Source organism: Triticum aestivum, chromosome 6D (assembly GCF_018294505.1).
Source record: "Triticum aestivum cultivar Chinese Spring chromosome 6D, IWGSC CS RefSeq v2.1, whole genome shotgun sequence".
In the NCBI taxonomy this organism is placed as follows: Eukaryota; Viridiplantae; Streptophyta; class Magnoliopsida; order Poales; family Poaceae; genus Triticum; species Triticum aestivum.
In genome coordinates, this window is record NC_057811.1 from 422120967 (window position 1) to 422133540 (window position 12574).

The window sequence follows — 12574 nt, forward strand, 5'->3', positions numbered from 1 at the left end:
ACTTTTCTTAATAAATCCGGTATGCGTGTTCCGATCCTGTCCGAGGAAGAATTAGAAGACGTACCGGTGATTCGTTCGGAGCTTATGTTTCGCTTCCGCATGACAAGGAGCTCCATGATTAAGTCAACTCTTGGTTTCCGTATCATGGGGAGTTCTCGAAAGACCTCCTTAGAATCGAGAAGATCTGCATGGGTAGAAGCTAACGTAAATTTGTGCACATGCAGCTCCATTGTCAACTATATACGACCATCGTGGCTTCATGCGAGGGAAGGTTCCTCGGTCACTAAGATAATCTCTCCTCCATGTTTAGCAATTAACTATGTAGATGTACTACTACTACTATATACAGTATATGTATACCTGGTAGTACCTCCCGTATTGTGTACTATAATCAGTAACGTGCGCGTTGCTTGCATTTGGTCATTTGGGTTACATGCGACGTGGTTGCGTGCGGCCGAAGGTCTGCCGCTCCGGCGCACCAGCACGCACCGCGGCGTTCGGCTGCTGGTCCCGGCTCGCCCGGCCAGCACTCCCGTATAACGGTGAAGTATAGACCACGTACGAAGAGATTGCGTACAACGAAAAATAACCTGCAAAGGATAAGAATTTTTGTCATTAAAAAACAGATCATTTCTATATAGTCAAAGCGACCATAATAAGGCATACGCTCAATCCTTATTAGTGTTTTAAATCTATAAGGAATATCGTCCAGCCAATGACCAAAAATATTGGCAATACCTATGGATGGATAAAGATTAAACGCTATTTGGATGATTGACCATGTAGGATGCGCAAACTTGCACTGAAAAAAGAGGTGTCTGATTGTCTCGTCATGAGTACAAAAGCCGCACTTCTTGCTTTCTTGCTAGTTGCGACGGGTGAGGTTATCTTTGGTTAGCACCATTCCCTTCCGAAGATACCACATGAAGATCTTAACTTTTAGCGGAATCTTCGATCTTCAAATTTTCTTGTTAATCTCCACTTGGATCAATGATTTAGCCCCGAGTCAATTGCAAAAAACCACCACATTTGTGGCTAGGTTTGCAGGAAACTACCAAGTCGTTAATCTGTTGCAAAAAACACCGTAAAATCTCTTAACCCGTTGCAAAAAGCACTGAACAACCGTTTAGCCTCGTTTGATCTCTTTTCCGACAGGTGGGCCGCGAAAACGCTGACGTGGCGTGCGGAAAGGCAAACGGCGCCGTTAGGAAGAAAACGGTCAAGACGCCGCGCCGGTCGGTCCTGTCGGTGCTCGCCAGACAGATGCCCCGCGCCCTCTCTCTCTCGCCCCTCTCCTCTGCCTCCTCTCTCTGGCTCTGGTCGCCGTCGGTGAGAAGCCAGCTGGCCGCCGTCCGCCATGGTTTCGTGGAGCGACGACAGCGAGGAATCGGGCTACGAGTACTCTTCAGGCGGCTCCCCTATCAAGGTCAGTGATTTGAACTCGTAGCTAGGGTTCTTTGAGCAAGGGTTTCGGTTTGGGGATTTTGTTTTTCCTGCTCGATTTGAACCCGTGAGATGGATTTTGTGCGTTTCTTTTGTTGATGTAGATCCCGGCTACAATCGAGGACCCGAACTACTCTGGTGTTGATGATGAGGTGATGGTGATGTGTGAGCATGGCCAGCCGGCGAAGAGGCATGTTTGCTTCGAAGGGATTAGCACTGGGAGGAGGTTCATTGCCTGTGGACTTGATGTGAGTGCTAGCAAAAATCTGTAGTTTGCTCATTTTGTGAAGAAACTATAAATTGTTCATATGCACTGTTCATTGTTCATGTTCACTGTTCATTGTTCATGTTCACTGTTCACCTAGTAGTTTAGTTAAAGGTACTGTCATGTACCATACCATAGTGACTGAGTGAAGTAAATGAATTGTTCATACATATAAATGAACAACACCACAGTGATATAAATGAATTAAATTGTGCTATTAAAAATTAAGTACAAAGATATAAAATTAAGGTATCCATAGTGACTGAGTGAAGTAAATTGTGCTGTTAAAAAGTATCATAGTGCATTGTTCATAGATATAAATGAAGTAAATGAATTGAACTGAATCGTATTGTGCTGTTAAAAATTAAGGTATAAATGAAGTAAATTCAGTGTAGTATGCTGTTAAAAATTCAGATATAAATTCAGAGTTGAGCTGAATTGTGCATGTGCAGTATACTATAGTTGTTTTGTACTTGTACTTGTTGTTTGCTAATAGACTGAATAGAATTGCCAGCAGTTGTGGTGTTGTTCATTGGGTAGATGAGGAGTGGCCAGAATAGAAGTGAAGTGAAAAAGGAAGTAAATGCATTTGTACTTGTTGTTTTGCAGGAAGCAAGCAGTTGTGGTGTTGTTCATTGGGTAGATGAGGAGTGGCCAGAGCATCTGCAGAATGCTCTTCACAAACTATGGCTTTTGTATGAGGATTGCCAGCGTGCTAATAGGATGGCATGTCTGGAACATTCATCACTTGTCCACAATCTCACATCACAGAAGAACAAGCTACAGGAGACTTATGAGAAGCTTGTTGAGGATGTGAACAACCTACTTGATACCCAGGGCAATATTCCCAAGGAAAATGAAGTCCAACAAGGTGAACATGAGGAGATCACTCCTCCTTTGGACAACAATATTTCAGCTTTGAAGGAACAGCTGGGTGCAATGGATGCTGAGAACAAAGAACTGAAGCAAAAGGTTGACCAGTTGAAGAGCATTCAGGTTGCCCAAGGTAATGTGATTAGGAATCTGAAGTTTGCTCATTTGAAGGAGAAGGAAAAGTTGAGCACTGAGAGGAGGAATTTGGAGTTTCACATTGATGATCTTGTCAAAGCTAGTGACAAGAACAAGAGAAAGCTGAAGGACATCAAGGATATTTGCGATGAAGAGTGATTTGTAATCTAACCATGTGGGTCATTATCTTAAGTTTCAAGCATTAAACTATGGCTTGTAATGTGTGAACTAGTGGCAGTTTGCAGTATTTGAAGTAGGGTGTAGCCTTGAACTATGTCTTGTAAGCTTTGAACTATGGTGTCATGATGTTAACTATGTTGTTAACTAGAGTTGTTAAGTATGATGTTAACTATGGTGTCATGATGTTAACTATGTTGTTAACTAGAGTTGTTAAGTATGATGTTAACTATGGTGTCATGATGTTAACTATGTTAGTGACTAGAGTTGTTAAGTATGATGTTAACTATGTTAGTGACTAGAGTTGTTAAGTATGATGTTAACTATGTCATTGATGTTAACTATGGCACCCTAAATGATGGAATGAGGATATGTTGGATACTGTCGATGTCGAGGCACCCTAGATGATCAAATTAGGTTATCTTGGATGCCGTCGACGCCGAGGCACCCTAGATGATCAAATTAGGTTATCGTGGATGCCGTCGACGTCGAGGCACCCTAGATGATTAAATTAGGTTATCGTGGATGCCGTCGACGCCGAGGCACCCTAGATGATCAAATTAGGTTATCGTGGATGCCGTCGACGCCGAGGCACCCTAGATGATCAAATTAGGTTATCGTGGATGCCGTCGACGCCGAGGCACCCTAGATGATCATATTAGGTTATCGTGGATGCCGTCGACGCCGAGGCACCCTAGAAGATCATATTAGGTTATCGTGGATGCCGTCGACGCCGAGGCACCCTAGATGATCATATTAGGTTATCGTGGATGCCGTCGACGCCGAGGCACCCTAGATGATCAAATTAGGTTATCGTGGATGCCGTCGACGCCGAGGCACCCTAGATGATCATATTAGGTTATCGTGGATGCCGTCGACGCCGAGGCACCCTAGATGATCATATTAGGTTATCGTGGATGCCGTCGACGCCGAGGCACCCTAGATGATCATATTAGGTTATCACACTTATTAGCAAACAATAACCAGAAAGTACTCAACCAAAATAAAGATGTTTTGAACATCATCAGCTCACCACAGACCAACAAGTCCACTAGGTACCTTACATGAAAGTACTCATGACAACCAGAATAAAGATGTTTAGAACATGTTTAGAACATGAAAGTACTCATGACAACCAGAAGCAACACAAGTTTTGACCACAAATTAACACAACTTCACCTGCTCCCTTGAGAACAGTTGAACCACTCAGACATCTTAAAGGATGGCTTCCTCACTCTTCCACTACCTGCAACTCTTGGGGGGATGAACTTGTTTCTTCCTCTTGGCCCAGCAGCAGTAGAGGAACTTGGACCAGCACCAGCAGTAGAACTTGGACCAGCACCAGCAGTAGAAGTTGCAGTCCTTATAGTTTTAGCTTTCTTTGTTGCCCTTGTAGCAGGAGGAGCAACAGCTGCAGTAGGAGCAGAAGGAGCTCTCCTTGGTGCACTGGGAGCTGAAGCAGGAGCAGAAGGAGCTCTCCTTGGTGCACTGGGAGCTGAAGCAGGAGCAGAAGGAGCTCTCCTTGATACCCTTGGAGCCCTTGGAGCTGGTGGAGCTGGAGCTGCAGTTTGAGCAGCAGCAGGAGCAGAAGGAGCACTTCTCCTTGGTGGCATGGGAGCAGGAGCAGATACAGTTCTGGGTGTATCATCTCTCCTGTTTTCCTGAAATTATAGCATACAAATGTTAGAAACTAGTATGTGAAATTGTACAAAAACCTACAACAATAGTTACCTGGTGCTGGTTCATTCTCATAGCTAGGGATGGTTTAAGAGCCTGCTTGCAACTAGTGTATCTATGCCCAGTCCTATTGCAATTGCTACAAGTGATAGTTCCCATCCTAGATGTATCCTTTGGAGCTGGCTTTTCAAACTTGCTCTTTCTCCTCTTTGTCTCTTTGTTTCCTGGCTTTTCTTTGAACACTGGTGGTTCAATGTCAGGGGTTCTAGTCTTTGGCCACAAATCAGGCCCAGGCACAGGGAAAACTATTGGACTATAAGCTGCCTTATACATTGGTTTCTTGAAGAAATCATGAACAAAATCTTCTGGCTGTAGTTTTGCCTTGTTGATTGCAGAAACACCATGATTGCAAGGTACTCCACACATGTCCCACTTCCTACAACCACATGTATGTAGCAACAAGTTAACTGCATATGTGCTTTCTCCACTTGTCACCTGGAAGAGATCAGGTCCAGCTTTGATAGACTGACAAAACCTAGAATGATGTTTTGCTTCCTCTAGCTTCTCAGCATATGTTGGGCATATCTCCCACTTAGCAGTCTCAGTCTTTGTCCTATTTGCATTGAATTTCACTAACAGCTTTGTCCTGATCCCATCTACCATAGTTCTAATGGGTTTGGCTCTGACATCAAGTATCATCTTGTTAAAAACTTCACTTATATTGTTCACTACCAAGTCAGTTTTGCAATTGTTGTCCATGGCATGCCTAGCCCATGTATGTTTTGGTATCCTAGATAGCCATTTCCAAGCTGGCTCACACTCCTTTTTCATGCCTTCCATTGCAGTTACATAACCATGCTCAGTATAGGAATAACTTGCCTGATACATGTATTTCTTCAACTCTTCCCCTCTAAAACCAGCAGTTTGAAAGTTCTGATAAATATGTCTAAGGCAGAATCTTTGTTTGCAATTGGGGAATACATTGTTTATGGCTGTAAGAAGGCCCTGTTTGAATGAACTACAGTTTGAGAATACTACAACAATGCCATGTATGAAATTAATAAACAAAGACAATTAATAAGCAATGCAAGCAATGATTAGAGTAGAGATAGTAGTACCTTTTGCCTGTCAGATATAATAGTGTAGTAGCCAAACTTGCCTGACTCACCACCAATGGCATATTTTAATTGAGTAAGAAACCAAGACCAGCTTGCTGTGTTTTCCTTGTCCACTATTGCGAAAGCAATGGGAAATATGTTATTGTTTCCATCTCTTCCAGTGGCAGCCAAGATTTGCTGCCCTGTTGTCAACTTTATGAAGCAACCATCAACACCTATCATACAAGATCACAAGTAGATTACCAACAAATTAGTGGGTGTGCACATATAAATGTAGAGTCACTAGTTAATTAGTAGGTGTGCACATACCTATGAATGGTCTGCAACCATTAAGGAAACCCTCTTTGCAAGCATTGAGGCAGATGAACAAGCCATGGAATCTTGGGTTTTTGCTTGGATGTAGTTTCAGGTGCTTTGTTGTGACAATGCATCTACTTCCTGGATTGGTTTCTAGCACAGCTTCTAGGTAATCCCTTATCCTATGATATTGTGCCTTCTGATCTCCTAGGACTACATTTTTAGCTAGCTTTCTTGCCCTATAGGCCATATGTATAGATACCTCTATTCCATGCTTTTGCTTCAAGTTTGAAATTATAGTCTGGACAGGTGTGTTGGGGTCTGTCCTCAACTGTTGCTCACATTCATGTGCCAACCACTTAGCAGTAACTTTTGTGCTCTCTCCTACTACTGGGCAGCTGTGGTGCAAGTTCAGTTTCTTTATACAAAATGTCTTCTCATGTGCTATCTGAGAAGCTGCAATGAAAAATGGACAATTCTCAAATTTGCAGACAGCTATAATCCTGTCTGGACAGTTCCTGTGGAAGGCATGGTTCCTATTTTTTGAGATGTGAAAATTAAGAAGTGCCCTCCTGAACTGGGTCACATCTAGGAAACAAAGCTTCTTCATAAATTGCTCTTCTGGGTTCTCCCTTTGCTCATCATACCAAACTCTAGGCTTCCTCTTTTTAGCCCTGCTCTTCCTATCAGCTGGAAGCTTCACACATGGTATTTGAGCCCCATCATTGTCCTCCTCACTTAGGTCACCAGGGTTGCTCTCCTCATCAGATGAAGGAAACCAATCTTCCTCAATAATCTCATCCAAACTAGAATGAGATCTTGTAGTTGGCCCCTTTCTTTTACTTCCTCCTATGCTGCTCCCTTCCTCCTCCTCCTCCTCCTCTGGTGCCTTCTCCTCCTCCTCCTCTGGTGCCTTCTCCTCCTCCTCCTCCTCATCTGCTTCATATGGCTCATCCACATCAGTGTCCCCTTCAATATGATGAAGTGGATCATCTCTATGCTTCTTCATTGCCTCAAGCCTAGCAATTATATCCTCATCTGCTAGTAAATCTGTGTCACTGTCACTATCAGTGAAATCTTCAGCCATTAGCTCTGGAAGTTTTCTTTTAGCTGCCTTGTATTTCTCTTTTTCTTTCCCCTTTTTCCTGAACTTCTCAATCTCTTCATTCCTCTTCTGATCCATCAGTTGCTCAATTTGCTCTTGATCTTGGTCTTGCTCCATTGCAAATTCTGCTACTGGTGCACACTTCTGCTTCAAAAATGTACTCTCCTGTGTGTTAATGACCTGCACTGGCACTTGTTGTGGCTTTGTTGGGCTAGGAAACAGTACTCCTGCTGTATCTATCTCATACACCACTGGCACACCTATTTCAGATAATGGAACCTGCTCCTCACAAACTGGTCCAATGTTCAAATCACTAGGTCTTGGAGCATCACTTCTGATGACTGTTATGTTCACCACCTTCTGACCTTTGATAACTAGGTCATCCAACATTTCCTCCACCTTATCATCATCTGTCAGTTCTTCCATACCTGAAACCCCAACACCTGGATCTCTGACATAATACATAAAGTCTGTCATCCCATATCCTTCAAGCTCTGTTAGTGCAATCAGATTGTAAAATGTGATATCATCCACATTTAGGCTTCTTTCAAGATTATCTCTGTCATGGAAATGGAATCTGACTTCCCACACTTCATCATTCAATCTACAGTTCAAGTAAAGCAATCCAGTTAAAAGTTCAGTTAAAAATACAGTTTCAGTTAAAAATTCAGTTAAAAGTTCAGTTAAAAATTCAGTTAATGTTTAGGTGCCTACTACATACACTTAGAACCCTAGAACTACATAAACACTTCACTTACATGTCTGACCACATAAACAACCTACAACAACAATAATGGCGACGGTGCCTACTACATACACTTAGAACCCTAGAAACCAAATCGGGGTATGGAAAGAGAAAACTTACGAGACACCGCCGAAGGAGGATGCGTAGTGATGGCTCCCCTCTGGATCTTCCTTCACGGCCTTGGCGAATGCCCTCGCCGCCGCGTACTCAACACAGTAAGACGACGACGGCGGCTGTGGAAGAGGCGGAGCCTGAGATGGGTTTGAACTGCCACAAACCTCTGTTGGATCTGCAGGAGCACCACTGCCACCAGATGCATCGCCAGCACCACCGCCACCGCCATCATCACTGCCACGCCAGGTGGCCATCACCGGCGGCAAGCAGGGGCGAGAGAGGAGAGGGGAGCGGGGCGAGAGACAGGACAGGGGCGCGGGGAGGGGGGGGGACTGTCTGAACCGGACCGACCGGCGCGGCGTCTTGACCGTTTTCTTCCTAACGGCGCCGTTTGCCTGTCCGCACGCCACGTCAGCGTTTTCGCGGCCCACCTGTCGGAAAAGAGATCAAACGAGGCTAAACGGCTGTTCAGTGCTTTTTGCAACGGGTTAAGAGATTTTACGGTGTTTTTTGCAACAGATTAACGACTTGATAGTTTCCTGCAAACCTAGCCACAAAGGTGGTGGTTTCTTGCAATTGACTCTTTAGCCCCTCCCCGAGAGATCATTCCCCAGGGCATTGCCTTTCGAAATCATTATGTTGAACTTTTTCCACTCTTAACTAGTATAAGAATCCACCAAATATTATAGATCATTGTTCCGGTGTTATCTAGGCATCTATAATGAACCTATAGCTCTTGGGATATATTCGTTTGGCTGCACGCAAGTACTCCATTGAGACTTCCATAGTACGCATACAGTGCACTAAAATACTATAAGGCCATGATTGAGTTGACACTGAATAATTAAAGGCTACAAGAGTTGAGACAAATCTTCTTAAGTATGGTTGAATTTGTACACAACTATTGCACACACGTTTACGATAGTGAAAAAAAAGTGAAGTAAAAAAGCAGAGAAAGGATCCAGCGGTACTTTTGGGTCTCCCTTTGAAGGACATATATATGTTTAGGTATCCTGTGAAAGTTGCACTATTATCTACTACTGCAAGATTATTGTGAAATTTCCGCGCTTGTTCAATCATGACATTTTTATGAAGCAACTACATTTTTTTTCTTTTCTTTTTTTCGCAGACGAAAGAGTTGACTATTTTAAAGTGGTAGCAGCCGTTTTTTTTTTAGAACTGCAAGGCTGCAAGCAGCCGTTGGGTTGTCGGATAAACTGTTGAAAAGGAGACGAGTCATAGTCATAGGTATCCTTTTCTGAATCTGATCGGCGGAGGGTAGCCGGCCCCTGAAAGCCTGCCAGAGGAAAATTTTGATCTTCGGAGGAATCCTGGCCTCCCAGATTTGCTTAAACTTGGAGGAAGTGGTATCAGTAATAATCCGAGGATACAAAGACTTGACCGAGAACTACGTATGTTTTTTCCTTCTTTTATTTTGCAAGACGAAAGACTTGACTATTTTGATGTGCTAGCAGCCGTTTTATAAGAACTGCAAGCTGGCCGTTTTTATAAGAACCGCAAAGCAGCCGTTGGGCTGCTGGATAAACTGTTGAAAAGGAGACGAGTCACAGTCATGGTCTTGCATATGGATCATGATTCATGCAATGTGTTGCGCCACCCGGGAAGTGGTATTGGTCACGAGGAGCCACGAAATTGCAAGTGACCAACATATCCACCCACTCAATTGTTGGGAACAAAAGGAGCTTCGTGGCATCGTCTTCTCGCTGTCATTTACTCATTCAACAGACTGATCGCTTCACGGTCAAGACTCACAGAGAGGCCGGCCCCTAACCGTTTGACATCTCGTGCGTGCGTGCTGATGCAATCAGCAGTGCATCGTATCTACCGCGTATAAATACGCAGGGGGCCTGGGCCTTGCTTGGACTCACAGGTAGGTTGCCCCGGCTACCATTCCAAGCACATATTCCCGCGGGCATCCCGCCACCTAACCGCCTACCTTGCACCGCAATTCATCCTCCATTCAGCAAACCCAAAATAGTGGAGCAGCTAGCCATCCCCGATCTGAATCCTGTTACATACGGTTACAGGGCGTAGCCGGATACAGCTAGCTAGCTGCAGGCGCCATGATGGGGGTGAGGGTGTGCAATGGAAAGGCTGTGGCGGCGCTGGCTGCGGTGTTTGTCATCTGCGCCGGGGTGGTCTCGCCGGCGGCGGCGAGCGGGCGCGAGGAGGCCCACCTGGTGCCGGCGGTGTACGTGTTCGGCGACTCCACGGTGGACGTGGGCAACAACCAGTACCTGCCCGGGAACGCCGCGCTGCAGCTCCCCTACGGCATCGACTTCCCGCAGTCGCGGCCCACCGGGAGGTTCAGCAACGGATTCAACGTCGCCGACTCCATCTGTACGTAGTCCGCCCGCATGGCCGGCCGCCCCGCCGGCATGCACTTGGTTTCCATTTCATTTGTCAGATGAATGAAGCTAACGCACGGTGCAAACGGAAATGCAGCGAGGCTGTTGGGTTTCAAGAGGAGCCCGCCGGCGTACCTGTCGCTGACGCCGGAGACGAGCCGTCAGATCGTCAGAGGCTACCGTGGCGTCAACTATGCCTCCGGTGGATCCGGCATTCTCGACACCACCGTGAGTGCCGCTGCCTCGGATTGTGCGCCTCTTTTTTGTTCCAAAGACATATCTTAAATTCTTAACCAGTTGGAGTTACTTTCATACGAGTTTTATATTCACATTCATCTGTCTTTTGCTCGGCATAAAACAACATATTCACACGTCTTTTTCTGAAAAATAAACTATTCACATTTGTTCATCTTTTCCGTGTTATTTTTACTAATTTTGGTTCATGTCTGCATCGAACGATCGACCGATCAGGGGAACACCCTCACGTTGACCAAGCAGGTGGAGTACTTCGCGGCCACCAAGTCAAAGATGACGGAGAAGAGCAGTGGCATCGACGCGCTGCTGTCCAAGTCCCTCTTCCTCATCAGCGACGGCGGCAACGACTTCTTCGCCTTCCTCCGGCAGAACCTGACGGCCAGCGACGCGCCGTCCTTCTACGCGGACATGCTCTCCAACTACACCAAGCACGTCCAGACGCTGTACCAGCTGGGAGCGCGGCGGTTCGGGATCGTCGACGTGCCGCCCATCGGCTGCGTGCCGGCGGTGCGGGTCACCTCCCCGGACGGCGAGACCGCGTGCGTCGAAGCCGCCAACGCCCTCGCCAGGGGGTTCAACGACGCGCTGGGGAGGGCGATGGCCAAGCTCGCCGCCGCGCTGCCCGGGATGAGGTACTCCGTGGGGAGCTCCTACAACCTGATAACGTTCATCACGGAGCACCCGGAGGCCGCCGGGTTCAAGGACGTGGCCAGCGCGTGCTGCGGCGGCGGGAGGCTCGGCGCGCAGGCATGGTGCGGGGCACCCAACGCCACCTACTGCGCCAACCGCAACGACCATGTCTACTGGGACGAGGTGCACGGCACCCAGGCCACCAACATCAAGGGCGCCAAGGCCATCTTCGCCGCCCCGGTGAAGCTCGGCTTCGCCGCGCCCATCAACTTCAAGCAGCTGGTTTCTTCTTGATCGGGTCAGAGGCATTGCACCGTACGGAGTTGTGAGTGTTCACTGTTTGATTGAGGGAGGGAAAAAGATGTCGTGCACCTTTTGATTCTTTTGTAGATCGGTGGAGATGCAATAGAATCATAGAGAGGGTGTCGTGATGCATGCGATTTTATGTTCAAACAAAGCGGCCAAATGGCCCAAAAATACACTATTGAATAACAGTTTGTCTAATTCACATCTAAATGTTTTGATGTCACATCTAAGCTCCCACAACTATATAATGCAGCAACAAGAAAAAAAATAGGACAAAAAAAAGATCACAAATAAAGTGAACATCAGTTTAGATGTGACATAACTATGTCACATCTAAATGTGTCCTAGATAGACTCATTGAATAAAAGAAGTGAAGCTGCAAAAAACAATATAAATGGGCGCGTTGTGTGATCAGTGAACTCACTAAGCTCGAGTTTGCAATTTGGTCAGTGAACTCGTCCGAGTCCCTTTTAAACCCATGCCGGCACACTTATCGGAGATTGCGAAGTGAGTTGAGTAATAGACCACGTATAAGCGTCATGGAGGGGCCTTTAAAAAATAAAATAAAAAATAAAGGACACCGATATCTGCCGAATGTTCAGTTTCGGGACCTCCCAGACCGAACTAACGGTTCGGTACAAAAGGCTCTCACCTCACGAACGCTTTCGTTTGGTAGTAGAGGATCAAAAGCACAAACGTCCTCCCAAGGCCTCTACAGGGCCTCTTTCATTTAAAACAAAAGGAAAAATGCCATCAATTTTAGAAGCAGAAAATTACCATAGAAAATTCCAAAGAAAAATGTCACTCGAGTTTGACCAAACTATTTTATGATTTGCCATGCTATAATTTTACAATGGCAAGGTTTACAACATATTTGATTCCTAGGAAAGCATGGCAAAGCTACCATGGCAAAAATTCAAAAACACCATGGGAAAAATAATTCCCATGACGCATACACTAAATTTGCCATGGTTCCGTACAATAGAAATTTGCCACGTCGCAAAAAAGAGAAGAAATTTGCCATGGTACTTATAGTAAAATTGCCATGATCAGTATACTACATTT

At 45.6% G+C, this 12574-nt stretch overlaps 2 protein-coding genes across 2 annotated transcripts; both read left to right on the forward strand.

Moving 5' to 3' along the window:
- Positions 1–1285: 1285 nt before the first annotated feature.
- Positions 1286–2875, forward strand: LOC123142653 (uncharacterized). The gene is made up of 3 exons (XM_044561470.1): positions 1286–1426; positions 1548–1691; positions 2318–2875. Exons 1-3 carry the CDS (start codon positions 1358–1360, stop codon positions 2873–2875), a joined length of 771 nt encoding a protein of 256 aa, XP_044417405.1. The 5' UTR covers positions 1286–1357.
- A 6977-nt stretch (positions 2876–9852) lies between these two features.
- LOC123141824 (GDSL esterase/lipase At3g53100) lies at positions 9853–11732 on the forward strand. Its single transcript, XM_044560893.1, has 3 exons — positions 9853–10310; positions 10416–10546; positions 10790–11732. Exons 1-3 carry the CDS (start codon positions 10034–10036, stop codon positions 11495–11497), a joined length of 1116 nt encoding a protein of 371 aa, XP_044416828.1. The 5' UTR covers positions 9853–10033; the 3' UTR covers positions 11498–11732.
- Positions 11733–12574: the final 842 nt, after the last annotated feature.